Here is a 22270-nt window from a genome sequence, read left to right on the forward strand (position 1 = left end):
GCAACAAGGGCAAGAAGTCATGAGACTGTTATTGGTTTCTGATAGTAATATATGATACCTAACAGTCTTGCTGAAAAATATAATCATAACGCCGTTACGAGGGTTTGACCAAGCCCAGAACGGACACCAAGGTGAAAGCAATCGTCACCACTGGTCGGAGATACTGAAATACTTCTGAAACTCTTCCATGGTGCGTGAGGGAACGATGGACGCCTCTTCATAGCACGCCGCTACCTGAAGTCTCCCAGTCGATCTAAAGACCTTCATCCACTGTTTATCCTTCTCGTCGAGAATATAGGCGCGCCCACGATAATTGAATCCGATCAGGTTGTTATCCTGCCCACATGAGGACGCCTCACTCGGCAAGGATACCTCACGACTTCCCACAGAATTCACTCCACAGCCACCAACCCCAGCCCTGTTCTCAATACCATTATCATGAAGCTTAAATACAGGGACCTTAACAGCTCTGTTCATAGTCCACTCGCTCTTTGGCCGCAGCTGTAACACCTGCCTTCGAAGGTCATCCCGCTGCTTCAAAAGCGCCTTCTTTCTCTCCTTATCAGCTTCATTCGCCCTGTGTGTTCTTATCCACGTCTGCGTGGAGGCCGAATACGGCGCACATTGCAGCAAGATGTTACTAATTGCCTCGTTTGAGAGAGGAGCGTAGCGCTCTGTTTCGTGTTCCTGTATAAACTGCGGTTGCGGTTCCGGTTGCGGCTCTGAATGCTGCTGCGGGTGTACGTTATCGCCTCTCACTACAGCAGTCTATTCAATCTTTGTTAGTACAGGTCGTGTGGTGAGAATTACAGTACTCCGAAGCACCACCCTTCAATACTGATAAGACAATCGGAGAACCCACATCATCACCATGTTCGCTGTCACGGAGACAACCACCCTCACCTAGCAACACAGAATCCTGTACGACAATCTCATTATTATCATTATCGTCATCGTCGTCGTCTTCGTCATCGTAACACTCGTCGTCATAATCCTCTTCACACACTGTCCGGTCAGGGCTGGGGCTGAGGCCGCAGTTGCAGCTAGAACTCCTATCGGGGCTAAACGGGTCACCAAGTTCCTTCTCCCTGCAGGCTCGGTACCCCTCCAATCTCTCCCGAAACCGCTGGGCGTAGGTCTTGTCGTTGGACCCGTTCTCGGATGTGGTGAGTAAGTTCCGCTTTGCGGTGGGCTCAGAGCCATAGTCATGCGCTGGCGACAAGGAAGATGGTGAGCACGAGGGTGAGGGTGATGCTGATAGCGCAAAGGGGCGCTTTAGGGCTGGACGGTGTTTCGGTTGCGTAAAGAATGGGGTGATTTGAGCTTGACGTTGGCCGTGGAGCATCATCGTGATATCCGTGGATATTTATCTGTCTTTGTCCTTGGAATTTTGCACTGCCTTTGTATACCACCAGAATTGACTTGCCTTGCCCTTGGTAAGACGGCTTTGCTATAGCTGGAAATCCTGATTGGGTGATATGGTAGGATATGGTGGGATAGGACGGGTACTACTACAACGGAAGGTCAAACTCAGAAATTGAAGACAACAAGTGCACTGAATGGAGTCAGAGAAAGAGATCGGGAAGTATGTAATTGGGAAGGTAAAGAGAGTCACAACTGTGTTTGTGCCTTCTCGGCATGGTTAGGTTCCTGCATAGGGTTGAGCATTTTAAAGATACACTCTTTATGGAAGAATGTCTGTCTCAGGGAGTTGGCTGGTGAAGGGTGCTCACCTGAATCTGATTAAAAGGCTGGGAGTTATGCAGATAGATGCGAACATGGCTGGAGGCATTATAATGATTCTTTAAAGAGGGTCAAGCACAAGTCCTAAATCTATTATGATACAATGTATTCACTGGACGTTTGCAGTTAATTCTATACACCTATGTACCCATTCTATCAACCTCTATGTGAGACCTTTTCATCTCAAGAGTCTATAGTCTTTGAACGCCTCTTCGCCACAAACTCCTTCGTGGACTTCCACATACCTCGAGCGCCCTTGTCGATCTCATACCGTCCATCGTATAGCGGATAGATGACAACAGCAGAGAACGCAAAAAATTGCCAGACAATAGCCACGGATACCCAACCTGAGAAGAACGACTTGCTGAAGATGTAATTCCGGTACAGGGGCATCGGCCAGAGGATGAAGGTTACCAGGACGATGACTACAAAGATGACCCAGGCTATCTTCATCCAGCGGTACAGTTCTCTTAATGTCTTTTCGTCAAAGGGGTGGCGAATGTCGTCTAGGCTTAGTTCGGAGACGGGAGTTGAGGTTGCTCTTGATGCGGCATTGGGCTTCTCAAGGGCCGCTGCGTGTTCGGGGTCCGCAGTTGCGGTTGTGGCTGCGGCCGTGTCTGAGGTGTTGCACTTGGGGTTCTGGTTACCGGATTTTTCTTTCACTTCTGACTCGATGACTGTGGCTGTTGATTTGTCGGCACTGGGGGGTTGGGCTTCCTCAGCGAGTTCGATGCGGAGGAAGATCCGCCAGTCGAATTTGTAGGGTTTGTAGAGAGAAATTGCAAATGAGTAGATAGCAGGGGAGAAAAAGGACCCAATAGCTCCGTAGAGTGCGGGTAGAAGGTTCCCTGTTGTTATCATGTTCACTTCGCCGTACAGAGCATGCGCGGTACCCAGCCAGAGTGCGAGTCCCGTGAAAAATCCCAAGACAGGCGCGAGAATTGCGGCCAGTTTTGTCTGGCCGCTCCAGAAAAGAGTCAGGCCGAGAGGAATGATTCCGGGACAGGAAAGGACGGGTCTGAAGTAGCCAAGCCAGGTCATGTTGGCGCCGCCATAATTCAGTGCAATTGAGATGCCGGTAATGAAGACGGCATGAATGACCACGGTGACGTGGCTTGCTTTGAGCAGCTTCCTGTCTGTTGCTTTGGGGTTGAAATATGTCTTGTAGATGTCGAACGAGAGAATACTGCTGACCGCAATCATGGAAGACGATACAGTGCTAGTCAAAGCCATGAAAAGAAGCACAAAAAATGCGACAATGCCGGAGTCACCGATGAGGGCTTTAACGAGGAATGGCATCACCAGACCTGTTGAGACCTCTGTCTCAGTGATGTCCGCGGGATATGTCGGGAATATGGTTGTGAGATGAAGTGCTCTGGCGGATAGTCCAAGAACTGTTCCTAGACCCCATGGGATACCAAAGACGGCGATTGCGGCAAGGTTATATGCTGGTACAGTTGAGTTGACCTCGCTGGCAAAGGACTTTTGCCAGAAGGCAGTATCCATGACGACCAGGGCCAGGTTTCCAAATTTCAGAACCAACCCCCAGATGATTGCTCCCTTCGACTTCATGGTGAGCAACGATCCCTCGTAGTTGTCCGGGATATAGTTTTCGCTTGCTGTGGCCATCACCTTATCGTAGAGACCACCCAGTCCGCCAATATGTTCATTCGTCAAAACAGACAAGGTAAAATATATAATGAGAATAAGGGCGACAGCCGTGTGCAGAAAGTCTGTCAGAAAGGTGGCTTTGAGACCTCCAACAGCAGTATACAAGACCACTAGAAGCTTGATCAATTTCGGTCGTCTCCGACTTATCGCAGGGCTACTCACCTCCCAAGGGAATCAGAATGGTGGCTGCGACAAAGTGCATGCCAGAAACTCCAGATACCAGTTGAGATCCTGTTAAAATCATAGAAGCACAGCCAAAGACGTTGTTGACCAAGTTCAAGACGATAAAGACCAAATGTCCAATTGTGCCATATCTCATTTTTATAATCTCCAGTGAAGTATGAGCATACGGCACTCGAATCTTGGCCATGACTCCGAGAGCAGCCATGAGCGCAATCTGGAAGCAGAGACCTGATCCCCACCACTGTTTTTGTCAGCCTGCTCAACGCCATGTATAAGCAAGAGACGCACCAAAGGCACAGCCAATCCATATCTATAGCACATGGCGGCGCACAAAACCGTCTCATTGATCCACATCCATGACGAAAATACCGCTGAGGCTGTCAGTCCTCTTCCAACAGATCTGTTCGCGACCATAAACATCTCCGAAGTTGCTGAATCCTCAGATAGATAGGCCTTCTGCACTTTGATGGCAATAAGTATCACCCCGCAGAAAAGGACGCCGAGGCCAATAAGCAGGCCATACGCCGTCCCCTGAGGGATTAGGTCAGTTCCAACTGAAGACATTGTGTCCCGAAGTATCAGTCAGAAAGCCCAGAAAATTGTTGTTGTTGAGCTTCTGTTGACTTTGACAGGATTTTCTGGGCCGCAGAGGATACTCGACATTTATATCGACTAAAAGCCATGGAATCCGATTCAGTCTTTGCCCTCTGATTCAACTCTAACAGCCATTTCTGGTTTGGGCAGCTGTCACGCAGTATGAGATCGATATCGCGTTATGCAAAACCCGGCCGAGAAACCGGTAGGTTTTTGGAGAATCAGGAGGTCCATTCGCCGGGTTAACTGCTGCAGTGGGTACATGGGTGGTCATGTTATTTGAAATTGGACGTAAAACGAGGTGCGTCCAGGTGAGCAATGGAGGGAAGGGATTGCGTGCCAGGAGAATACTATGGCGAATACACCAATCAGCAACCCGGTAATGACCCCCGCGATAGAAGCTTGAAAAGAGATAGAGAATGAATTCCCACTATCTCACCCGTAAGAAAAGGAACAGAATCAAAACGAGAACTCTCCTGGTGTGTATAGGGCGAAGTTTCTGCGTAGCCGTGGTTAGTAAAGCTTTATGGCCTCTGCGACCTAGGGAGAAGCGAGCTCACCGAGTGCTCAGTAGTGAGGCTAGAGCCAAGCTCAGTGCACCAGACACAAGCAAAACCAAGACGACTACGTCCAGACGCCAAAAGCTTCACTTCTTGTCAAGGGATCTCCAGGGCTTGGCCCGGGAATTGCTATATTGGAAATCCATAATCTCACCAAGTAAAGAAATGTCGTTGTTAGATCAGGTACGGACCAGCGATCTGACAGGTAGTAGGTAAATCGGAAAGAAACAATAGGGAACTAAAGGAGTGAGTGAGCTGGCAGTTTGTATGGTAGCTGGCATCACCTGGTTGCTACCTATACAATAATGCCTCCACCCCCCAAAAACAGCGTTACCAACATTATTCTTCTTTTCACTTAGACCCATTAACATGAGCAATAGTCATATCACGAAACTATACAGGAGCCATGTTTACATATACAAGAACGCCTGAAAGATACGCCTTCTCATCAATCAGCAGGGTTTTCGAATTGTCAGGTTCACCTCGTCAGCCAGTCCAGCTAATACCTGGTGGCTCAATTGCATGAGTCTCACGCTATGCCATTCACAGAGTGGTACTGATATGCTGGAGATGAATTTATTGCCCATTAAAATCAACTTAAGCTTAATATTACGTGCATCGCGCAAGGCATAGGGCTAGTACTTCACTCAGCCCTGGTGTCAGCACCGGATAAAAAGAGCAGACTTCATTAACCTGGGCCCTTAACCATCAGGATTAAAGGTGAATACCTCCTCGCCATTCCGAACTCAAAATGTCGTCGCACTCGATCGAACTTGATCTCGTCTCATCTTGGAAGCCTTGCAGTCTGCGACGTGCCAACACCAGCAGAGTCTCCGAAAATGTGTCAGTCTTATGCTGGGATATATAAACAACACAACAAAAGTCATAAAGCACCGTATCAAACTATACTTCTCCCGACATCACAGGTATGGCGAGCTCTGCTTTCCCTGAGCTCGCAAAAAGCCGTACTCTATCAACATCCTGTACTTACGGCTACGCTTATCCGCCTTCTCTCCTCTGACCAAGAACTGACGGCCCACATTTCTCTTCCTCCACGGCGTTCTCAAGCCCATACAATCACAGGCTTGCCAAATTGACTTCTTTACCCTGGGATGGTATGACGTACTAGCACCGGCCTCTCTAGGCTTATGGCGACACATCCAAGCGGACAGCACTCGAGGCCTGAAAACCAAAGAATGACCGCTGAGATCATCAGGTTACTAGATCGCCAAAGAATCAATAAGATGACGCTGACGCCAAAATATGCCGATACGACTTGTTATATTGTTTTGTTGTGAGGAACAGGCTGTCAGCCTGCTTTCTCGATTAGCAAACTACTCAAAGCGTTCCTTGGCGGTCTCGAGTCTGGACATATGACACTACAAACCAGGAGAGAACTTTCTTAACGTTGTGGAAGTTCTAAAGAGGCAATTCTGGGTTGTGAACGGTTTGGTGACCTTGTATTCTTTGTCCGGTTTAATGCTGATGATATCCTTGATCAGCATATGAGTTGGCCCTCCCACAGATATAATTGCTACGATAAGTCTTGACGGCTAACTATAGTCCTACTCATCCTTCACCCTCTTCAACTCAGCAGATCCTATGGGTAGGGCACGTCGGGCCAGTAGGCGCCGTGGAAGCATAGCTCCTTCAGGATAAGGAAGGTCCTGAGCTTAGATACGTCACCAAGACGGTAAGCAACTAACCCGACGCTCCATGTCCTTTCCATCACAATCAGATATCAACGATATGTGGGAATATTAGATACATCAGACATTATGTGTCAGCCATGTCTGAGCACCTCAATGGTATAGCGAGCAAGAAGTGCTCCACGCAAACCTTGGCCCGGTCCTCTCAATGCCCGTCTTAGTGATCTCCCGCAGCAGAGTACTTCAATTACTGGGCGTGGAAGAACAGATGAAGCAGGCCATGAATTATTTTAGCTTTGGAGAGAGTATCACAGGACAACGGGTGCAGCTGGAGGCACCGGATGCAATTATCTACACTTTTAAAGTAGTTTTTTTTGCGCGGCAGGCCAATGGGCATAGCCCGTACGTACTCAGATACGCGTCATTATGCAAATATATGGATATGAATCCCTTAATCCTGGCAACGCAACGCAGAAAAAGAAACTTGAAGCACCTGAAGACTATAACTTCTTATGAAGCGATAACAACCAATATGACTTCATGCCAGAAATCCAAGAAACCTCCAGGCCACAGCGCAGTGATCTTCGGAGCCTCGACTGCGTATCTTGACGTCATGCCCTTATCAGCATATAAACCATCAGCAGCATCAAACATTGACTACCGTCAATCACTGCCTCCCTACTGCCATTAGCGGAGCTCAAATCAAACCATTTATCTATTCAAATACTACATAACTCTAGACTCAACAAAATGTCCACAACAAGCCAACCCCCTCAACCTCCCAAACAGTCCAGCTACACACAACCCTCCAATCCCGTAACACAGAATCCGGCCGAGTCCCAAGAAACCGAACAGCGCTCGCACACCTACGGCACAGCTCCAGCCACAATAACCCGGGGCACGTCCTCGAACCCTTCAAACCCTTCCAACGTCTCTTCCACCCATACCAAGAAAGAACAGTCGGGCAAATCGTTACATGCCTACAGCGACGTTGACACGGAGTACGGCGTCGAGCAGCAGCCGAGCGAAGGGGACATCGCGAACGCTGTGGAAGGGCACTCGCGGCATAGAGCCCAGGCGGGTGCTCACGCGGGGGCCGTTGGGACGGCACAGGGACCGGGGATGCCGGCGAGGGGCGAGGGTGTGAGTAATCTGCAGGATCTGGATAGGAAGGCGGAGGAGCATCAGAGGATTCTGGGGGATAAGGTTGGACGGTCGCCACCAATTGAGGGGGAGGAAATGGAGAGGGAGAAGCTCCGGGAGGGAAAGTTGAGGCAGGATAGGGAGTTGCACCCCAGCGATGCAGTTAGTGAGGCGACAGGGAAACCGGTTGTTGGGAGGTAGCGGGCATTGGATGGTTTGTTTCGAGATTTAGTATACTTACAGTTATGATTATGGATATTCCTGCATGAGCGAAGTTTCAACGCGAATCTTATTGGGTATCAAAAGTAATGCATAATAAAAGTACATGTGGTCCAGTAGCCTAGCTATCGGCATTATCACCCTCGCCGATTGAGACCTTCTTGAGAGACACTTCCATCTTCAGGTCATGAATACGCTTGGCAAGCTTGCCCTTGAGGATTTGATTGTTCATCGTCTCCCATTTGGCTGTCTCCGAGCGGATGAGGGCCTCCAATTCTGCAATCTCCTCGCGCGATTGCTGGATCTGTCGTTGCTGCTCGAGTTGCTCTTCGTCGAGCTCCTCTGGCGATTCTTCGCCGTTCGAGGCGTCGCTTTCGTCTCCCGACGTATCTGCGCCTGTGTCTTCTGGTGCTGGAGTCGAGGGCTTGGTGGCCAATGGAGTGCCGGCCTGGTACACCCCAGGGGTAGCAGGTGTCTCAACAACGTCCGCCTCGAAATTTGCCCCGTCTGCTCCAGCTGCCAGAGCGGCCTCCATCTCTGCAGCAAGTGTGTCCTCGAGGTCTTCAAACATGCCGTCGACGTCATCCATGGCTTCTTCCACCTCGCCTTCGGCATCTTGCTCATCGTCGTATTCGTAGTCGTCATACTCTCCGCTTTGCACGAGACCCTCGGCACGATCGAGCGATGTCTTGTCCACAAGCTCGTAACGTGGAGGCCCTAGGGCGGCTTCATCCTGGGCGATTAAGTCCTCAACCGCTTTCTCAACCTGCTCAATGGTCCGTGTGCTGATGCGGTCTCGGAAGCGGCGTTTCCTTACCCATCTAAGGGGAGGCGTCAGGCCGTGAGGGTACTGCAATGTCTTGTCATCCAGACGTTGCACCTCAGCAGGGAGTGGATAATTCAGGGCTTCTGTTTCATTATTTATCTGACCTAGGACGAGAAGCATCTGACATATATCGGCTGATTTGTACCACCCCCTTCGATCCCAACTTTTCATTCCTTCAATAATGCATGGTAGGTCCACCAAGGCCGCAGCATACTGCTTGTCGCGAATCTTCAGGACAGCTCGTCGGCCCTCGCGGTTCAATGGTTTAAAAGAAAATTCAGATCGGTCGAATCGGCGTTCGTTGATCGCGCGTCGAAGATACTCGCAGTCTTCCCCCGGCAGCATACGCAGAATGAACTGCTCTTCAATGGCTGGGTCGATTTCCGTATCGGATGCTTCAGAGTCGTAGCCGACGCCGGTAGGTCTGTTTGGTACAAGTCCTTTATTCTTGATTCTAATCGACTGGAGGCCGGGTTTTTTGGATGGATTCAGCTTAAGTCGCTTTGGTCCAGTTGTTTCTGACGCGCCGCCAGCAGACGGCTCAATCGGAGCGGCCTCATCTGCTGGTCGCTTCTTCTTCTTAATTGTGATCTTCGGCTTCTTCGACTTATCTTGTGATTCATCTTCGGTCGGCTTCCGGGCGATCTTGAGCGTGAGTTTGCGTTGAGGCGCCGCCGGTGGAGGCTGATTTGAGGATGGAGCAGGCGCTGGTTGACTTTGGGACGGCTCGGCCTTCTTCTTGCCGAAGGTGAGCTTGATGGCCGGCCTTGGGGCGTCAGACATGTTGAGTTAAATGATTGTAAACGTAGTCAATCGTGGGTCATGTATGAGAAAGAGGTGACGGTGAGGTGAGAGGTGTTAGAAGACAAGTCGGACAAGGCGGCCGAGGCCAAGAGGGAGCGCAGTCCAGTCCGCTTTCTCCTTCACCTTAACATTCAACACCACCAACCACGGTGTCAGTTCTTCGCTCCTCCCAGTGACATAGTCAGAGACACCGGGTTACTGTATAATTTCACTTATTGTTTTGCCGACTACGGGCTGTTGAGCCCTTCTTCACCATGTCTGGCGCGAACCTTCACAACGCTCTTCTCCGCCCACCGATAATCCAGATTCTACGCGCAGCAGGTTTCCATGCGACGCGTCCTTCAGTCCTTGACACTCTCGCAGACCTTACTACCCGATACATAATGCTCCTCGCCTCCTCAACCGCGGATCATGCCGCAAACGCCCATCCACACGACCCGGTACCGGTGTTAGAAGACGTTTACCAGGCGCTACAAGACGCCGGTGCGTTGCGACCGCAGCTACGGGAATGGGAAGAATGGTGGGCGGGGGAGGAAGATTTGCGAGGCTTGGAAAGCTTCCTTTCATGGTTTACAGGCCCTGCAAACCGCGAAATTCGACGTATAGCTGGATTCGTGCCCAGCGAAGGCGATGTGGTCGACGCCGACTCGCTTGAGAAGGAGGACTATCTTACGTCTTTGAAGAAGAAGCACAGCAAGACTGGGGAGGAGTCCCGATATGCCGGTACAGTCCTTGGGAAGAATGCTGAAGAGCACCCGGTAATCATCGAGGGTGGTGCTCCTACAATACAGGAATGGAGCCTGCAGATGCGGTCGCGAGCACCGTATATGGCTGACGGCGATTCGTCTGGTGTTAGCAGCGCCCCGAGCAACCTTTCTGATACCGAAGGCATGGAGGTGTGATTGAATGGGCAGCGAGCTATCGTCCTGAGAAGCTCTTTCGAAACAAAAATGCAATACGGCTATGCATTACGAGAAACGCAGGTCGATTTCTCCGTTGATCCCCAAGATTTGTTCGAGTATATCCAGTGTACGCAGATGCGTACAATCGGCGGGCCTCCTAGTCCAAGCCACGAACGTCCTGATACGACGAGCGAGCATTTCTCCCTACTCGAATATCTCGGCACGTATTTGACGAATGGATTCAATAGAAGACTGAGGAAAGAGCACGCATACTAGACCGGTAGCGTTGATCTACAGGGAGATAGAACTCGTGGGGGTGGAGGACTGGCAGTGATGATGAGCTAGTGTCAAGCTACAGAGGACCATCTAGACGGGACTGTATCATTTCTACAATGATAAAATCCAGAAATGTAATATTGTATTCAACGTCGTTTAGAAAGCGCACTTCTTGGCTGCGGCCTGGCGGTGACTTCAAGAACCAACTGCGTCCCCGTAACTGGCTGGAGTATAGACGTCGATTCCCCTCTGCAACTACTCAAGACTACACATTCTTCACCATGGTCTACCCCTTTGAACTCCCGACAACTTCCCACCTCTCTTTTCAAACTCTCCTCTCATCTCACACACACCCATCCCTCCCGCAGTCCGCAACGACAGCCCGACATGCCCTCCGCCTCGCCCTCAAGGCCCACAACCGCCTACCCCGCGGTTTCCAGCACGACTCCCACCTAACCTCCGTCCTCTCCGCAATTAACGACTATCTCCCATATGTCGTCGCGTTGGCCCAAGGGCTCAATAATGGGAAGCCAATTGATACCACGACGCCGTCGACTACAACACACTCCGAAGAAATCAGAGTAGCCCAACGCGCCGAGCTCGAGCCCGAATGGCGCGCGACTCTAGCTTCAAGCTCTCTACCCCGTCCTTCCACGAACCGCACTCGCGGATCGGGGATCCAGTATGAGCTCGCTTTTATACTCACAACACTGGGTTATGTCTTGTCCTCTCTCGCCCGGTCAGGCGTCACCCGTACACTATATGCGTCTACAACACCGAGCGCCGAGCAACGCACAGCAGCCGTCCAGACCGCAACCAAGCACCTCCTTCAAGCGAGCGCCATACATTCGTTCCTGTCTTCGTCCCCGTACTTCACAACAATTTCTGAAGGAGCTACAGTGCCGGACCTGGCACCCGCAACGCAGGCAGCACTATCATCACTAGCATTAGCTGAAGCAACACTCCTCACCGTGTTGAAAGATGACTCCTACGTTGTGGCTTGTATCCAAGCCCGCAACCCCAATGATAAAGACTGGATGGTGCGGGCACCAGAAATCCCCAAAGTCCGTGCGCACCTCTTTGCGCGGCTGTGTATTCGCGCCGCCGAGTATGCCGAGCAAGCTGCCACAGGCCTGAGCTCTGTAGCGGCGGAGGGCCGGAAAGCAGGTGTTGACGAGGATGTTGCCAGGTATGCCCGTGTTTTGGGCCTAGTTGCCCGCGCAAGAGCGTGCCGGTTTTTCGGGGTAGATGCGGAGCTTGCGGGGAAGGTTGGTGAGGGTATCGCCTGGCTCCGCGCAGCGAAGGGCGTCTTGGGACTACGAAACACAAGCTCTGCATCTGCAGAAGAGGTTACGACGAAGAGCCGGGGCCTATCGAAGTTGAAGCTGGGTTTCCGGGAGAGACGTGAGGAGCGCAAACTAGAGAAGGGCGCGGGGGGTGAGCGCGTCGATAAGGGCGGATTAGGGCCTGGGGATAATGCAGGTCGAGAGGAAGAGGGGCGAGTACTCGAGATGTTGGAGACGAAGTGGGTAAGGGTTAATGATACGGTAAGCACAACTTCTCTATTCTTTGTTTTCGTGAGCTACTTACTTACAAAAGCCAGATGAATACGCAATTAATCCCTTCGTCAGCGGACTACGTCGCCAACCTCCCATCTGGCCGTGATGTCCTTCCACCTCAACCTCCATATACCCCTCCTTCTCTAGATGAGGAGCGTCTGTTCCAGATGCGCGCCCCTCCTACGGACCCTGAACTCAATTCTGGAAGTGATGTTGGGGACAGTGACTTTGAAAGCCCGACTGCAAGTGATGCACATACACCTGGGGCGTTTCCAGGGCGGGCCGATAATGCTTACTATTGATATCCCAAATTGGTCTTGTGTTTATACCATACCCTAGTCTATCAAGTGCGGAACATAGCTGTATCTATAATTGATCAACTACCCTGGCCAACCTTCGCTAGACAAATCTGGACCCATTCAAATACTCGCAGGCTCCACTATAACGTTAGAATGGCATAGAAAAGCCTCAGTTACTGTTTCAGAGCAAAGAAAACATTTCTTACAAATAAGAGAAGAAAAAGAGTACATTGGTAGTATGTCAACTGCTAAAATCACAATGTCATTTGAATAATGCACACACGAGGAAAGTAAAAGAACAATCAGGCCGTTTCCTTGGTTCTGTCAATCCTGCTGTGAAATCTTTTCCAGGAAGCCCCGTCTATCCGCCAATTCATTTGGTGTTCGTATTCAGCTGGCCGTCTATGTCGACTTTGTCGCAAAGTAGTTCTTCTCCTCGAAGATATAACCCTTGATCTTTCTCTCACTCAGCAACTCAAAGTACTTCTCTGCAGACAAATAAGCTCCGTTAGCCACTACTACTTCCAATAACACTATCCATCATTCGAGAAGAAATATACGTACCCCTTAGTTTCCCACACTTCTCGAGGTGATTCGCGCCCTCGCGCGCATAGCACTTGCCCAATTCTTCGCCAACAAGCCTGCTCATCATACTGCGCACCCACTGCTCGCGGATGATTGCGTCACGGGCATTGTGTACGGCAACGTTGTCTTCGAAATCCACGCCGTCGTAGGTCGGCGGGACGGTGGGTTTTTTGGCGAGGAAGGCGGCAGATTCGGGGGTTGGCATGTTGGCTTCGACCTTGTTCGTTCCTAAATCGGGAGAGGTACGATATGGCTTCCGGGTTGGTGAGGGGAGTAAGAGCTTCGAAGCTTGTGGTTGCGTTGCCGTTGAAGCTGGTATTGATGAGAGGCTTCTGCCGAATGCTGATGCTCGGGTGAATGCAATTGAGACGATTCGATTGGATGTGGGCTTGGCGGTGAGGGTACGGCTGGCTAAACAACTCTCATCGCGGGCCATCTCATAGTCACATGATTTCTTATAGATCGATTGACATTAAGACCCTTCTCTACGGTTGATAGAAGACCAATCATTCATCCTGCCTTTATTATCTTATGTAGTTAAGGCAGCAAATCATAATTAACGTGAACTCCGAAACAAAATAACTGCATGAGCAAAATGACGAACTAAGACAGTACAAGCAGCTGTACGCAGACATTATTACCCTTGAACCGTGTTGACGAAATATCCAGGCCCCTCTCCTTCGCCGAATAGCGCATGATACAATTCAAGATAGCGATCCCTGAGGCGCTCCCATATTGGCCGGTTCAGCCACTTGCTGTATTCCCGGTACTGGTACATTTCATCCCAGCAGTCGCGACCAAAATCACAGCCAGCCATGTTAACAACAAAATCTCGCGCATCTGGCGTATAGTGAACCATCGGGTCGAGGGAGTCTCCGCAAGCCCCAGGAGGAAACGAATTGAAGTACCGCTGGGGAGCAAAGGCGACACTGCTGCGTATCCACGGCTGGTTTATATACAGGTACTCGAGGGCGTCTTGCTCCTTGTGTTCCCACTGCATATGCTGCTGCTCGTACATCACAGGGTCCCACCATGTGTCTAGTAGCCGCTCTGAGAATAGAGATCGGTGAACAAAGAAGGAGCCAAGATTGAAGCCGCCACAGTCTTGCGAGAGCAGAAGATGGATTGAGCCTGGGTCATTGTCACCAACGGCCGAGCGAGATACTTCATCAAGGTACGGCTGAGTTGGCGGATGGGTGATGTTTAGGGGGTTGTACTCGTTAATGTCGCGATAAACAACCTCATCAAGGCGATCAAATAGGTGACCCTCAAGTGAGTACGAGTTTTCCATGATATAAGTGTTGAGGTCGAGCCACCAGAACCTGTACACTGTTAGAAGTTACCACCCTGTAGGCTTCCTGGGTGGCATACCACTCTGCGGTTGAGTATTTCTTCATGGTCTCACGTAGGATATCGACTTTCTCCCAACCCTCACGCCATTCATGAGAGTAGCGCTTCTTTGCTAGCATGTTGACAACCTCAAGTTTATACCCCCATCGTTTAGCATATTCCTTTTTATTCGAGATACTGTTTCGCTCAATAGCCCATTCTCTTGCACCTTTCCACTCCATGACTCCACCCTCGGTATTCGATTGAAGTATTATCACAAACTTCCGTCCGCTCCCCAAGATAGACCGCCTGAAGAGTTCGACAAAGACTAGATATAGTTTAATTAGTGACCTACAAGCCGAGATAGGTCCAGCAGGGCAACTTACACGTCCAGAGAAAAAGATACCCAAACAACAAGAGAAACAAAGCAAGGAAGAGCCGTGATCTTCTACGTCGCAAAGCTGTTCTCCCAAACCATAAAGAACGCCAGCCGCGTCCACGCCTATATATGGAGTCATCTTTCTCAGTGTACTCCTTCGGAGACCGAGACCGCATATTGAACTTTGGAAGTGTTTCAATGATCTGACGCTTGGAGCGCAAGAAGAACCCGCTATTCCTAGTAGAAAAGGATGGATAGCCACGGACATCTTCGCTTTTCGCTTTGGCGACCAGCCATGGGTCTAACGGATTAGGTGGGTAGAGGCTGATGTAAGGTGTTGACCTGCCACTGCCTGAGGTCAAGCTGGGGCTAGACCACCCTTCCTCTGGACCGGGGGAAGGCGATCGAGGCAGAGACATGGGCAGGAGTCTAGAGCGACAGTAATGTGGGAAAGAACGGCAGAATCCAAGCCAACCTTCACCGAATTGGCGCCGCCAGATTTCAAAGGACCCTGAGGGCTAGAGGCAAACGAGAGGACAACAAGGTTGGCGAGGAGGGGACAATGTTAAGAGGATAGCCAAGGGGTATACAGCGATGTTGAGCAGTGGTGAGCTTGAGGGAGCGTTTAGTATGAACTTGGGAGGACTTCATCCAAAAGACCCGCAAAATACTCGGGGCAGTTGATAAGCCAGGAAGCAACTACACATCGCAAACTTCCCTCAAACCACTCAACGGAGAAGGAAGGGAATCATTAACTGAGCAAGAAAAGTCGCCGGCCATGTCGTAGTCATTTTGTGAACTTGGAGAGAGCTTGCCGCGAACGGTTGCATCCCGCTTCCGGCACTGAGGGAAGGGGATTGGAGAACCACACGGGATCAAGGTCCAAAGGTCCAGACACCAGCCCAGGAACGAGCTCAAAGGTCCACAGCAATGGCTAGGTCAGGCTGTCAGCTATTCGGGTCATTTTCGGGAATGGTGCCGCATTCTTGACAGCAGACTGGATTTGTGATTCTGCCCTCTCGGCAGTAATGTTGCAGGTAGACCCACGATGTCGAGAAAAATCATACCAGACAAGTCTTTGGTGACTGCACCCCGCCCACAAATAGATTCAGCATAAGATAAGACATCGCGCGGAGTAGGTAGGTAGATCTTGCTGCTGGTTGACCTACGGATTGCTGGAGGTGAGAGCAGTTTAATAAAGCACGGCGCCCTTTCTGAGTCACATGAACTATGCTAAGTATGGCCAGTGGGACCAGTAAGTAGCCAGCCTATCGATATACATTTTATTGATGACATCGACAATATTCTAGATAGACTGATGAGTAAAGATACAGATAGTTCTCCCGAGCCAGTTCCCAAGTATTCCCAGTTTCTATTAATCAGCTTTGTATGTTGCGTTGTATCTAGTTTCGAGGTGGATATCTCCAAAAGCGGCATCCAGTCCAAAGCACCAATACCTACATTCTCATCCTAAAGATCATAAGAAAAGTCCACTTTAAATTAAAGTAGCCCGAGCCTCGTCAATGAGCTTTTGTCGAACAAAATTATTCTTTCGAGATGGAGTTGCGCCGCACCGGTTGCTGATTGACTGCTGTGCTCTTTAAGGTCAGGACTTTGCGCACCACAAATCCTTTCTCATTCTCCGGTCGTTCGCGTGCGCTGTCTCCATGGTAAAACTCGCACTTGAATTTCAGAAACTTGTTGCGGTGCCGATATACCGTAATGATATCACCGGTATACAGCTTGCCAAAATGAAAGCCTCCTTCTGGACCTTTCTGGAGTTCAACATCGTTAACCCAGATACATTTGCGCGTTTTCGTTGAAAGATGGGCCATTGTCCCTGGGATAGTCATCCAGTCCTGTCCAGAAGCAATACGTTCCTCCAGCCTTGGAGCCCAAAATGTGATTTCAAGAGCGTAGGCCGGAATGCGCGCATCCATGGGGTCAGGATAACAGATACTTGCCTGAGGACCACGGCCCCAAGATGTCATTCGGTCCTCCAGACAGAGGGTAAGATCAAAGATAGACCCAGGAAGAGTGGTTAGTTTTCCTAGTAGGGGTCGAGACTCGCCTGGTGTCGGCAAGGGTCTCAGGACCCCAACAAGCCCACCAGCTTTGGAAGGGTCTGCGGGTGGCTGAAAGCCCCTTGACTCAGCATAATCAGGAATCAGCTGTCCGGTTTTGGCGTCGATGGTGTTAGCAAGTTCGATGTCAAAAATCTCTTCTGGTTCGCGGGTCAAGTTCCTATATTGGCCATCTGCATTTCGCATATTACTATCATCCGAGCCAGAGCGTTCACTCGCAGTATCCGGCAGGGGCAACTCAATTCGTCGCCTGAATTTGGCAGCTTTTGGGGTCATGAGAGTACCAGCTTGCGGAATTTCTTTTTGAACTTTATCGTCAGCAGGCCCATCATCCTCACTGGGTTGAGGGCTTGCTGTCTCGGTGGAGAGGAGAGGGTTTCTGGAAGTGCCAGGGTGCCACGAGTTCATGTTGAGCTGCCGGACGAGTTTCTCAGCGCCCAGTAAGCTAAGTGCCGATCCAGCAACGGGGTTTTCCGGGAGGGATAGGACGGAGTTGAGGCTACCGCCATAACTGATCATCGACTCACCGGTTGAAGAAATGAAATCCTGGACACTGTGATTGCCATCCTCGAATACATCCATGTTTTCACCCAAGGCATGGGAGCTGCGTAAAGCTGATGAAGCTATTTCACCGAAGAGGCGTCTCGGAGTGGCCTGGGATATTTGCTGATGGTCCTGGGAAACCTCAAGCTTGGGCAGCGACGGATAACGGACATCTGGAGGGGGTGAATTAATCCTGGGGCGTTTTGATTGGGCAAGGTCGCTGTCGTTCTCAGCCAAATCGTCTCCAAAATCCGGATTTTCTTCCAGGGATAATTGAGAGGCATCTAACTCATCCTCGGCGACTTCACCAATGGCGGAAAGCCCCTCTGAGTAATTGGACAGTAAGTCGTCATCTTCGTATTCGTCAATGTCGGGAATATCAACTAGCCAAGGGTGTTTGAGGCACTCCAGCTCCTGGGGACGAAGCTGAGGGTCACGGTTCAACAGCTTAGACACCAAGTCAATGCCCTCGTCGGAGACGCCAGCTTCGCGGAGTATCTGATAGTCTGGCTCTGTTGTCATAATTGTTCGCAACATCTGTGCTCCTCTGTCATCGCCTCGGCCGGTGTATGGAGGAATGCCAGCTAGGAGGTGGTAAAGAACAGCACCCAAGGAGTACATATCTACGGATTGATCATATGGGGAGGTTTTCGGGAGCCTAATACTTAGTACAGTATCCAAAAACACACTATGGAGTAACTTACGGATCACCGACCCTGCGTCGCTTCCTCACCTCGCCACGTCGATACATATCGTATTCAGGGTAGACCTCTGGAGCGCAGTAGAGGAGAGTCCCGCAGAAAGTTTTGAGAAACGTCTCCTCTTGAACAACTTTGGACAGGCCAAAATCCGAGAGCTTCACTTTCAGTGGCTCATGGGATGCGATCAGGATATTGTCCGGTTTGATGTCACGATGAGTGATTTTTCGCTTGTGAAGATATCTCAGCGCGTGGAGTATTTGACGTGCAATTGTTTTCACCATATCCTCAGGAATGTTGACCATGTTCTGTAAATACGTAGACAATTCGCCGCAAGGGACGTACTCCATGATGATATAGATCCAGCGGTCATGCTCATGGTGGTCAATGTACTGGACAATGTTTGGCTGCCGGGTAATATTAGTCAAGTCCTTTGCATTGTATTATCTCAATCACTTACATGCTTTAGATCTTTCATGATCTTCAACTCATTATCAACCTTGTGATTCAATACGCCATTCTTCATGAAGTGGCGTTTGTCGAGTTCCTTAGCCGCAAACACGGCTCCATGTTGTTTTGTAGCCAGCTTATAAACCACAGCAAATGCACCCTTTCCAATTTGGCCGGTGACATTGTAAGTTGGGCCACCCGACCAATGCATCCCGTGACTATTCCATGGCGGAATGCTGAGGGCTGACGGGTGACGTCTCCCAGGTTGCACAGTGCCAGGGGCGCCACCATAGACTCGGCCAAGGTAATTCTGAAGGTTCTTGGCATATAGATCTGTAAACCCTTCTCTATTGGGCAAACGCACCACGAACTTGACTTCGTTCGTCGCGTAATCACCATTGACGACCGAAATGACGGAGCCGTTCGTTAGCATTCGGCTGTTCTCTCTGTCTCGCTTTTTTAGGCGGCAGTTGTCTACAATGGTACCGTTCGTAGAAACATCCTCAAGCATGAGAATGGAATCGGTTGTGATGTAAATGCGGAAGTGGGTGTTGGAGATACGCTTTGATCCATTGTCTGCACAGAGGAGGATATCGGAACGGCCGATGGTACGCCCAAAGCAAAATCCCCGGCTTGGGTCCATCACTTTGGAAGACAATCTAAGGGCAATGTCTAGGGCCGCAGTGCTAGGGACTTCATACTCCAGATCGTCTCTCTGCAAAATATGCCAGGGCGCGACACGAGCTGTAGCAGCCACCGCCTCGAGAGCCTGAGGGGAGCTAGGGTGGAGGATACAAATGACGTCTGACAAGTCTTCTTCAAGTAATCCAGAAGCATTAAGCCCGCCGCGTCGAGGGTCCGTGTATGGCTGAGTTGATTCTTGTGTTGCCTCCATCCTGCCGAGGTTTTTGGTGCGAAGAGGACGATATACACCTAAGCAATAGTCCAAGACGAAGAGCTTCTGGCATATGGGAAGCTCTGAGCTAAGCCTGTTGTTGCTGCTTCAGAGGTGGTCCATATCGAAGATCTGACCACGCATCAGTCCTGGGGATCTAGATACAAATCCCGACAACGCCCTGTGCTTAACAGTCGGTCACTTTACCTTGAGAATATAAAGCAAAACGGATAATTGTTGGCGGTATGTTGACCTCGAATGTTGACCTCGAAACTGAATGCTCCTTGAAGGCAGTCTTCACGAAAGTCGGAAAACTGAATCAGCGTATTAAGAACACGACATACGAGCAAGACGAAGTATGCCGAAAGTAGAAGCAAGAATGTCCGGGTTGGATATGACTGTGGCTTTGTCAAGGAAACCCAAAGGCGCTTTATACTCTCGATGCATCTAACAATGGCGATTTCAGCTAAGAGGAACAGGATTTTTGGTCTGCGGCGAGAAGCTAATAAACAAGGAAGCAACGAGGAGGAAATTGTACGCAGAGGTTTAAGGAGGCAAGCGAATATGTCTGCAGCGAGTCGTTGCACGTTAGCTTATATGCTGCTTCCTGATCAACAAGATGGAAAGTGAACGTACACAGTCGACAAATCCGCCTCAGCCATTCAAAACAACCAGCTAGGCTGTTCGCGATAACAGGTTTGTTAAGCAGGCGGAGTTAACAATGGGAACAAAACAAGAGACTAGGTAGCCACCGGTTCAGGTCTTCCAGTCGCCGACTCGTCGTCCGAGGAACGGCAGCGAAGGTGCGGGAGATGGCTCAGCTTTATGAAACTTGGAGAACGTCCAAGGCAGAAATCAGGCATTAACTACTTTCCTGAGGCAACAATGATATGATCAAACCAATAGCATTGGCAGAATAATGGGCTTTAAGGCTCAGCCCGGGAGTCACCCATGGATCGTGCATTTTTTGTTTGCGACTCGAGCGGAGGGAGGTTTTCCCGTTCCTTGTCTTTTTTACATTCGCAAGGCTGACTCCATTGTGTGCTTCGTACATTAATAATAGTGATAGCGATAAATCAGCCTACTTCTTATAATGAAGACATTCCATATTTAGACTATTGATATGTCTTATTGCAAGATATCTTTGCAAGTTTTCCAGAGAGCGAGAGCGGATCAGAATTCTCGGCTACCATAAGGCTTGCTGGTGTCAGTACTTTGTTGGTGCTGGCCTGTCAATACCAAGTCAAACACCTGCTCAAGGCGGCTGATTGCAGCTTCTGATACCTCTACAAGGAGTTAGAGCTTGCTTGAATTGCACCTTGAGCGATAGGGACTTACGGTAATGGATAACAATCCTGTTGCCCAGGAGCTTCAATCCTTTCTGTTTTCCGGTTTCTGCCAAGTCATTCGGTCCAAGGCCGGATGCCTCAATATCCAACCATACCATATTAGTTTGGACCGGACAGGCTAGTTTTCCCCCACGCTTCGTCCACATGTCCGCGACGCGCTTCGCCTTGATATGGGTCTCTCGCAGCTTCCCATCCCTGCCGGAGGGATCTAACCCAAAAGTCTCATCGAGGGCAACCCTTGCGGCTGCAGCCAGCACACCGGTTTGGCGGGCGCCTCCTCCTATTGACTTGCGGAACCAGCGCGCCTTCTTAATGAAAGGTTCCGAGCCGACTATGATGCTACCGATGGGAGCACCTAGGCCTTTCGAAAAGCATAGACTGATACTGTCGAAGAGGCTTGTGCATTCGGGCAAGCTGCCTGCCCCGGAGACAACGGCTTCCCACAACCTAGCACCGTCGAGGTGTACCTTGATTCCATTTTCGTGCGCCCATTCTGTAATCCTGCGAGCTTCCTCTAACGGCATGATCATTCCGTCTAATGTGTTTTCGAGGCTGATCAACTTTGTGGGGCACGTGTGGACATCGTTGCTGATTACCACTTTCTTTTGGACATCCTCGAGTGTAAGATAGGTGTTATTCTTGGGAACGACCGGGATCACCGTAGCCCCAGTCCATGCGCTGACGCCTCCCGCTTCGTAGCAGATAATGTGGGAACGGTAATCGCAAACGACAGAGTATGGAGGCTCGGTCAGGTGTGTGCGAATGGCGACCTGGTTGCCCATTGTACCCGACATAACCAATAGTGCAGCCTCGTGGTTGGTCCGCTTAGCAACATAGTTTTGCAGTTCGTTCGTGACGGGGTCCTCCTCGAAAACATCGTCTAGGAGTGTAGTCTGACAGATCGCTTCAAGCATGGACGGCGTGGGCTTGGTCATTGTGTCACCTAATTCCGAGGCGTTTAGACTAGATATACATCAGAAGAATAAACCCTACAGGCAACTCACTTCGCAGATCGAACTCGGCCGCGCCGGCCCCATGCCATGTTGTCTGCTTGCCATTAGCCGCATTTGAGGTCGCCATGTTCGTGATGAGTCGCAATCCACGCCTGGCTTGTAATGAGGAGACTGCTGGCTCGAAAAAGCGCGAAGATTGAAGCACGGGCCTGACGAAGCGTTTCATTCGTGTTCAGGTCCAGAAGTATTTCTCTTGGGGAAAGCGAAGAAATCGTAGGTTGAATCAAGAGGTTCCGTTGAACACAAAAAGGCTGTACCCACCTGAGGATGTGGGGTAGTCCCGGCTTAATCTGCGACGTAACGCCGGAGGTTCTCCGACGTAGGCTTATGAGCCCGTGCTCTATTGCTTGCCCCTTCGAAGCACGTAGTAGCCATCATTAAGCATATGGCAACTGTCTTCTTCGCAAGCTATAAAGCCGCTGGCAATGGCCGAAGTATATATCAGACACCGGCCAGGAACAATTACTACTAACCTTGGTTGATGTCAGGCAAAGGAATTACTTCTTTAGGTTAGTGG

At 50.2% G+C, this 22270-nt stretch overlaps 10 protein-coding genes across 10 annotated transcripts; 3 read left to right on the plus strand and 7 right to left on the minus strand.

Moving 5' to 3' along the window:
* Positions 1-84: 84 nt before the first annotated feature.
* Positions 85-1348, minus strand: BDW70DRAFT_170306 (uncharacterized protein; the record flags this gene model as incomplete). Its single annotated transcript, XM_073742892.1, has 2 exons — positions 85-768; positions 863-1348. The coding sequence occupies 2 exons, from the start codon at positions 1346-1348 to the stop codon at positions 145-147; spliced, it is 1110 nt and encodes a 369-aa protein (XP_073593320.1). The 3' UTR covers positions 85-144.
* A 578-nt stretch (positions 1349-1926) lies between these two features.
* BDW70DRAFT_170308 (sodium:solute symporter family protein) lies at positions 1927-4161 on the minus strand (the record flags this gene model as incomplete). Its single annotated transcript, XM_073742893.1, has 3 exons — positions 1927-3524; positions 3577-3838; positions 3886-4161. 3 exons carry the CDS (start codon positions 4159-4161, stop codon positions 1927-1929), a joined length of 2136 nt encoding a protein of 711 aa, XP_073593321.1.
* Positions 4162-7091: 2930 nt separating this feature from the next.
* BDW70DRAFT_141644 (uncharacterized protein) lies at positions 7092-7825 on the plus strand. The gene has a single exon (XM_073737795.1). It carries the CDS (start codon positions 7151-7153, stop codon positions 7742-7744), a length of 594 nt encoding a protein of 197 aa, XP_073593322.1. The 5' UTR covers positions 7092-7150; the 3' UTR covers positions 7745-7825.
* A 58-nt stretch (positions 7826-7883) lies between these two features.
* Positions 7884-9498, minus strand: BDW70DRAFT_170309 (transcription initiation factor TFIID subunit 7 family protein; the record flags this gene model as incomplete). Its single annotated transcript, XM_073742894.1, has 2 exons — positions 8803-9498; positions 7884-8739 (listed from the first exon to the last, which is right to left on the minus strand). The coding sequence occupies exons 1-2, from the start codon at positions 9369-9371 to the stop codon at positions 7884-7886; spliced, it is 1425 nt and encodes a 474-aa protein (XP_073593323.1). The 5' UTR covers positions 9372-9498.
* Positions 9499-9540: 42 nt separating this feature from the next.
* BDW70DRAFT_141646 (Bromodomain associated domain protein) lies at positions 9541-10646 on the plus strand. Its single transcript, XM_073737796.1, has one exon. It carries the CDS (start codon positions 9647-9649, stop codon positions 10292-10294), a length of 648 nt encoding a protein of 215 aa, XP_073593324.1. The 5' UTR covers positions 9541-9646; the 3' UTR covers positions 10295-10646.
* A 198-nt stretch (positions 10647-10844) lies between these two features.
* On the plus strand, positions 10845-12482 carry BDW70DRAFT_96509 (pH-signaling protein PalC). The gene is made up of 2 exons (XM_073745300.1): positions 10845-12117; positions 12174-12482. The coding sequence occupies exons 1-2, from the start codon at positions 10852-10854 to the stop codon at positions 12429-12431; spliced, it is 1524 nt and encodes a 507-aa protein (XP_073593325.1). The 5' UTR covers positions 10845-10851; the 3' UTR covers positions 12432-12482.
* A 155-nt stretch (positions 12483-12637) lies between these two features.
* BDW70DRAFT_141648 (putative NADH-ubiquinone oxidoreductase 12 kda subunit) lies at positions 12638-13384 on the minus strand. The gene is made up of 2 exons (XM_073737797.1): positions 12993-13384; positions 12638-12916 (listed from the first exon to the last, which is right to left on the minus strand). Exons 1-2 carry the CDS (start codon positions 13216-13218, stop codon positions 12831-12833), a joined length of 312 nt encoding a protein of 103 aa, XP_073593326.1. The 5' UTR covers positions 13219-13384; the 3' UTR covers positions 12638-12830.
* Positions 13385-13565: 181 nt separating this feature from the next.
* BDW70DRAFT_96514 (putative alpha-1,6-mannosyltransferase subunit) lies at positions 13566-15466 on the minus strand. The gene is made up of 3 exons (XM_073745301.1): positions 14729-15466; positions 14385-14670; positions 13566-14335 (listed from the first exon to the last, which is right to left on the minus strand). The coding sequence occupies exons 1-3, from the start codon at positions 15138-15140 to the stop codon at positions 13651-13653; spliced, it is 1383 nt and encodes a 460-aa protein (XP_073593327.1). The 5' UTR covers positions 15141-15466; the 3' UTR covers positions 13566-13650.
* A 516-nt stretch (positions 15467-15982) lies between these two features.
* BDW70DRAFT_170313 (serine/threonine-protein kinase) lies at positions 15983-19550 on the minus strand. Its single transcript, XM_073742895.1, has 3 exons — positions 18507-19550; positions 18053-18453; positions 15983-18006 (listed from the first exon to the last, which is right to left on the minus strand). The coding sequence occupies exons 1-3, from the start codon at positions 19389-19391 to the stop codon at positions 16266-16268; spliced, it is 3027 nt and encodes a 1008-aa protein (XP_073593328.1). The 5' UTR covers positions 19392-19550; the 3' UTR covers positions 15983-16265.
* A 938-nt stretch (positions 19551-20488) lies between these two features.
* On the minus strand, positions 20489-21919 carry BDW70DRAFT_170315 (threonine aldolase GLY1; the record flags this gene model as incomplete). Its single annotated transcript, XM_073742896.1, has 3 exons — positions 20489-20677; positions 20730-21683; positions 21745-21919. 3 exons carry the CDS (start codon positions 21917-21919, stop codon positions 20565-20567), a joined length of 1242 nt encoding a protein of 413 aa, XP_073593329.1. The 3' UTR covers positions 20489-20564.
* Positions 21920-22270: the final 351 nt, after the last annotated feature.

The sequence above is a fragment of the Aspergillus foveolatus genome (genome assembly GCF_047715535.1).
Source record: "Aspergillus foveolatus strain CBS 279.81 unplaced genomic scaffold BDW70scaffold_51, whole genome shotgun sequence".
Taxonomy (NCBI): domain Eukaryota; kingdom Fungi; phylum Ascomycota; class Eurotiomycetes; order Eurotiales; family Aspergillaceae; genus Aspergillus; species Aspergillus foveolatus.